The sequence below is a fragment of the Camelina sativa genome, chromosome 14 (assembly GCF_000633955.1).
Source record: "Camelina sativa cultivar DH55 chromosome 14, Cs, whole genome shotgun sequence".
NCBI lineage: Eukaryota > Viridiplantae > Streptophyta > Magnoliopsida > Brassicales > Brassicaceae > Camelina > Camelina sativa.
In genome coordinates, this window is record NC_025698.1 from 29,180,221 (window position 1) to 29,185,529 (window position 5,309).

General features: G+C 38.0%; 3 protein-coding genes across 5 annotated transcripts in view; 1 reads left to right on the plus strand and 2 right to left on the minus strand.

Annotated features, from left to right (window-relative positions):
- Window positions 1-2,906, plus strand: part of LOC104742798 (nuclear/nucleolar GTPase 2-like) — a 3,597-nt gene extending 691 nt beyond the window's left edge. Inside the window, exons 2-12 of one of the 2 annotated variants that reach the window (XM_010463850.2) lie at window positions 7-101; window positions 194-327; window positions 418-547; window positions 638-801; window positions 884-985; window positions 1,095-1,199; window positions 1,328-1,456; window positions 1,563-1,703; window positions 1,931-2,031; window positions 2,112-2,169; window positions 2,297-2,906. In XM_010463850.2, the coding sequence (XP_010462152.2) occupies window positions 7-101; window positions 194-327; window positions 418-547; window positions 638-801; window positions 884-985; window positions 1,095-1,199; window positions 1,328-1,456; window positions 1,563-1,703; window positions 1,931-2,031; window positions 2,112-2,169; window positions 2,297-2,770 (1,633 nt within the window). In that variant the 3' untranslated portion in view covers window positions 2,771-2,906. The remainder of the gene's footprint in view (window positions 1-6; window positions 102-193; window positions 328-417; window positions 548-637; window positions 802-883; window positions 986-1,094; window positions 1,200-1,327; window positions 1,457-1,562; window positions 1,704-1,930; window positions 2,032-2,111; window positions 2,170-2,296) is intronic. The other variant, XM_010463849.2, reaches the window with a different exon arrangement.
- On the minus strand, window positions 3,012-3,863 carry LOC104742799 (thioredoxin-like). Its single transcript, XM_010463851.2, has 2 exons — window positions 3,654-3,863; window positions 3,012-3,477 (listed from the first exon to the last, which is right to left on the minus strand). The coding sequence occupies exons 1-2, from the start codon at window positions 3,823-3,825 to the stop codon at window positions 3,161-3,163; spliced, it is 489 nt and encodes a 162-aa protein (XP_010462153.1). The 5' UTR covers window positions 3,826-3,863; the 3' UTR covers window positions 3,012-3,160.
- The window catches only part of LOC104742800 (3-deoxy-manno-octulosonate cytidylyltransferase, mitochondrial), a 2,588-nt gene continuing 1,563 nt past the window's right edge, over window positions 4,285-5,309 (minus strand). Inside the window, exons 5-8 of one of the 2 annotated variants that reach the window (XM_019235254.1) lie at window positions 5,113-5,252; window positions 4,976-5,027; window positions 4,770-4,880; window positions 4,285-4,617 (exon numbers count right to left, since the gene is read on the minus strand). In XM_019235254.1, coding sequence (XP_019090799.1) covers window positions 4,525-4,617; window positions 4,770-4,880; window positions 4,976-5,027; window positions 5,113-5,252 — 396 coding nt within the window. In that variant the 3' untranslated portion in view covers window positions 4,285-4,524. The remainder of the gene's footprint in view (window positions 4,618-4,769; window positions 4,881-4,975; window positions 5,028-5,112; window positions 5,253-5,309) is intronic. The other variant, XM_010463852.2, reaches the window with a different exon arrangement.

The following is a 5,309-nucleotide window of genomic DNA, read 5'->3' on the forward strand; positions in this document are numbered from 1 at the left end:
CACTAGGCCTAGGAGAACCCCCGGCGGTAAAATCGTTAGCAACGAGTTCCAGTCGAAGGATTTGCCGGACTCACGTATCGCACCTGATCGAAGATGGTTTGGTTCGTATTAATAATAATTCACATAAATTCGTGAGAATTAGAAAATTTACTCAATTTGATTCACTGATGTTTTTTTTTTTTTTTATTAATAGGGAACACTCGTGTTGTGGGTCAGAGTGAGCTTGCGTATTTTAGAGAAGAGCTTGAGACTAAGAGGTCTAGTACTTATAATGTGATTTTAAAAGAGAGGAAGTTGCCTATGTCTCTTTTAACTGATAACAAGAAGGTAAAAAGGTTTGAGCTTTGTTGAATTCAGATTATTCAATGTCTGAAAAAGTTTCGATTTTTGATTGGTTCTGATGCTTACTTTGTTAAGCAATCGAGAGTTCATTTACTGGACATGGAGCCTTTTAAAGATACTTTTGGAAGTAAGACAAAGAGGAAGCGACCAAAGCTTGTGGCTTCTGATTATGAAGCCTTGGTGAAGAAGGCTGCTGAGTCTCAGGGTAAATTTGTGTTTCTTTTGAGCTACTTGTACCTGAAATGATGGAGATATGTATATTCATTTGAAACGTTTTTTTTGTGTAATTTTGAAGATTCATTTGAGGAGAAGAATGGGGCAGGTCCTTCTGGTGAAAGAGGAGAAGAAGAAGACGGGTTTAGAGATCTTGTTAGGCATACTATGTTTGAGAAGGGACAGAGTAAGCGTATTTGGGGTGAGCTTTACAAAGTCATAGACTCTTCTGATGTTATTGTCCAGGTATTGTCTTCATTCCGTGATCAAATAGGAGATATCTTGTAGTGGTATTATTTCTTTGGCTTACAGGTACTTTGTGTGACAGGTTATAGATGCTAGGGATCCACAAGGAACTAGATGTCATCATTTAGAGAAAACGTTGAAAGAGCATCACAAGCATAAACACATGATTCTGTTGTTGAACAAGGTTGGTTCTTATCATCTTTTGGAAACTCAGATAGCTTAAGTTGACTGTTCCTATTGTGAAGGTTGTTTACAATTTATATTGATGTGTTTTTGCGTGTCTGCTTTTTAAGTGTGATCTTGTGCCGGCTTGGGCTACTAAAGGATGGTTGTGGATGTTATCAAAAGAATATCCAACTCTAGCATTCCATGCAAGTGTTAACAAGTCATTCGGAAAGGTACTTCATTGACTATACACCCCCTTGGGATCTCTGATCTAATGATTTCTTTTTCACATTTGTTAAGTTATAACATCAGTCTATGTCGTTCTCTTGATAAATGTTTGGTGTTTGATGGTTGGTTTCAGGGGTCACTTCTATCAGTTTTGAGGCAGTTTGCTCGTCTAAAAAGCGACAAGCAAGCTATATCTGTGGGATTTGTTGGGTATCCCAATGTTGGGAAATCATCAGTTATCAACACACTGCGTACTAAAAATGTAAATTTTTTTTTGCTAATTTATATTATTGCAAACCTGCAGTATCGAATCCCTAATTGCCAATTTACTTATGCTCACATATCTGCTTCCTATGTCTCTTCTCTAGGTTTGCAAGGTTGCTCCAATTCCAGGGGAAACAAAGGTCTGGCAATACATCACACTCACTAAGAGGATTTTCTTGATTGATTGTCCTGGTGTTGTTTACCAGAGCCGTGATACCGAGACGGATATCGTCCTCAAGGGAGTGGTATGTATCTTGTATTATTAGTTCTTCCTTTCACGTATTACACTTTTATACTTAAAGTCTGGAGAAGTTTTGGGTCACCTTTGCTCAAAATAGAGCAAATATCCAGGTTCATGTTACCTTACATGAAAACTTGTCTTATTTAGACCCATGATTCTTTTGGTCCGCACTCTGTTCTATTCTCTGCAAGTAGTGAATTATCTTACAGATTCATAATTTCGAATATATAGGTAAGAGTTACAAACTTGGAAGATGCATCTGAGCACATTGGTGAAGTACTGAGACGTGTCAAGAAGGAGCACTTGCAGAGGGCGTATAAAATACAGGACTGGTAAGGGTAATTTTATCTCTTTAATATTTTCTCTGTCATCCCTACAACAGAGTGATAATTTCATGGCTCGACATTTACAGGGAGGATGATCAAGATTTTCTTCTTCAGTTATGCAAATCCTCTGGCAAACTGTTAAAGGTGTGTTTCCTTAGTTTTATAGGCTGCGAAATTATGTTCAGTAAGTAAGAGAGATAGCTTAAAGGTTTATCTGTTTTCGTGGCAATGAACTGGTGTAAGAATAACCAAACTTGGTAACCTTGTTCAGGGTGGAGAGCCTGATTTGATGACCGGAGCAAAGATGATACTCCATGACTGGCAAAGAGGTCGTATACCCTTCTTTGTCCCACCTCCTAAGCCAGATGGTGTGGCTCCAAAATCAGTAGCAACAGTGCCAGGCATAGATGAAGAAGCCATAGGTGATAATACTCAAGCAGCTGCTGCATTGAAAGCCATTGCTGGAATCATGTCTACCCAACTACAGAAAGATGTTCCAGTCCAAAGAGATTTCTATGACGAGAAAGACCTCAAGGATGATAATAAAGCAAAGGACTCGACTGAAACAGACGGGGAAGACGGAGCTGATGAACACGAAGATGAGGACGCTGCATCGGAAGATGGATCTGAAAGTGAGTCTGATGCGGATGAGGATGTTGCGGTGTCAGACAATGAGTCTGATGCGGATGAGGATGCTGCGGTGTCAGAAAATGATGAGGAAAACGAGTCAGATTCTGCTGAGTAGTGTTACACCTAGCAAAATTTTGTTTTCCGTTACTTGTAAACTTTGTCTTAAATGAACTCAAAGTGAGACTCTTTTATCTTAAACTATTTATCATTTACCAAACGTGATTTATTAGAAATGATGTCTTATGATGACACCCTAGTTTGTTTCTTATAGCCGAGTTTTGTGTGCCTATTCCAAATGTTCTGCCTACTTCTATGGGTCAAATCACTTTATCAATCTTAGTAATAATTAAAGTAGATAAACATAGTTAAACTGTTCACGGTGAACAATTATTTTGAGTAAGAAAGGAGACAAACAAACAATTCTCAGCACATAGTAAAGCAAAGGTTTGACAAAGGAAGCAACAAATATAGATAAATGGACGAGCCAAAGGTTTGACAAGGGAAATCACATAAACTCCCTGACGAGTTTCTCTAACATCATTGGATTAGCTCCGGTGAATTTAGCCATTTGGTCTCCGCCTTTAAAGACAAGAGTGGTCGGGAGATATTTGATGTCAAAACGTGCTGCAATCCTTGTTTCATCGTCAAAGTTGACTGTGTAGAATTTGAACTTATTCTTGTATCGCGAGTCCATCCTGTTTAGTATAGGGATCAGCACACGACATGGTCCACACCACTGGGCTGTGAACATAACCATTACTGGGAGCTTCGATTGGATCACAAGTGAATCCCATTCCGAGTAAGTGATACTGTGTACTTCATCTATCAATAGAAAAACAAATATCATAAACATGTACAGTACTTTTTGTTTTGTTTTTGGTATTGTAGATATAGCAACTCTAAAACACATAAACCCGAAAAAAAAACTATTCATGTTTTCACAATAGTACAATGTATGTTTTAAAAGTTTAGCTTATAGTTGTCGTTTTTTTTAATACCTTTAAGCTTACCACCGGAATAGACCAAGTTCTCATTCGACAGCTGCGACGATGATGACACGTAAGTTTTGATCAAGGGATCAAATTCTGAACACATCCCACCACTAAACCCTAAACACACCAAGCACGTCACCGACACCACCAAACGGTACAAACCCCTAATTAGCTCCATCGAACTATACTTTCTTCCGTATATATCTCTCAACCTGTTTCAAGTGTACGTTGCAAGTTCCCCTATACTCTAGTTTTATAAGCGTCCATAATTTGCATTAACTATATCAACTGTTCAACACCACACAGCTGTGCTACATTCAATGCATATATTTTATGATTATCACGCACGTTCATCTAAGTAGAGCTACCGGAAAAACAAGGATCTCGCCAATTCGCCACGTTGTCACTCTCTAATCCTCTTTATGTTTCTGACACCATTTCAGTATAGGAGATATGGCTTGTGATTAAATGACGTATAGATAGCCATTATTGATGTGACTTGGTTTTTGGCGAGTGATATTAACATATTCTCTCTCTCATTTTATAAGCGTTAGGTTGAAGTTTAACTAATGACCAACCACCAAGACCTCAGATCTATCAGACACGATGACACAGCTCTAAATATATCTCATTCTCCTTAAAATTCAACAATATCATATAAGAATATTATAAGGCTTAAGATTACAGAAGATAGGTCTAATTAACTGGTGTGGTGGAAAGAACTGAACTCAATTACATTATAAGGGTCTTCCACATTGCAGGTATATATGATATATTACTAGTTCCTGATTCGATCGATCACACAAGTCTCTGTGGGCAAATAAAAGGAAATGGTTCATTTAAAAATTTTGAAAGCAGAGATTTGGATTTCTGTGGACTAGGACAGGTTTCTTTCCCGCATTAAAGATTCAATCTTTTCGACATCATCGGGTGAATCAACTCCATGAGCTTCATGATCCACCTTTATAACCTGTAAACAGCCAACATAAAAAAATCTTACTGCCTTGAGTTACTTCTTTTGATATTCTCTAAGCTAAGGCTCGATTCTTTCGGATGATATATCAACTGACATATGTTTCATTTTCCTTTAGATACTTTTCTATGAGGAAAGGGTTCTGTTACCTTCATTTTGAAACCGTTCTCCAGGACTTTGAGCTGCTCGAGATCCTCTTCTTGCTGCAATGGCGTTGGTTGAAGCTCCGAATATACTTTAAGGAACTTTGAATCAAAACTCTGAGATGAAAAACGAACAAACAAACATAACCGAGATTAGATGAAAAAAAAAAAGTCCATTACATGTAGGATAAGAGAAACTGGCTGCTCGGTACCTGAAGTCCAAGATGAAGCATGTATGGAAAATCTGGATTGACTTTACCACTCCTAAACCGCAAAAAAAAAGCATATGAGGAAGAATAAGATAATTCATGTAACCAATACATACAAGAAAAAGGTAAGAAAAAATTACTTGTTATAAGGAATCAAACCCCTCGAGAAATAGATAGCATAGCCACGGTTGTCGACTACACATTTAACTCGGTTAGGATCAACCCCATCTTCTGGTTTCAACGGTGTCACCGCTGTGCTAAACACTGCATCGGGTGTTACCTTCAAAACCACAACCATAAGAACACTATTCAACAGCATTCAAAGGAGTTTAAACAT

Excerpts from the sequence above, each read along its gene's own strand:
- LOC104742799 (XM_010463851.2), bottom strand. The coding sequence starts at position 3,825 with ATGGAGCTAATTAGGGGTTTGTACCGTTTGGTGGTGTCGGTGACGTGC. Across the intron at positions 3,478-3,653 it reads TTCCGGTGGTAAGCTTAAAG|ATGAAGTACACAGTATCACT; the intron begins GTATTAAAAAAA and ends TTCTATTGATAG.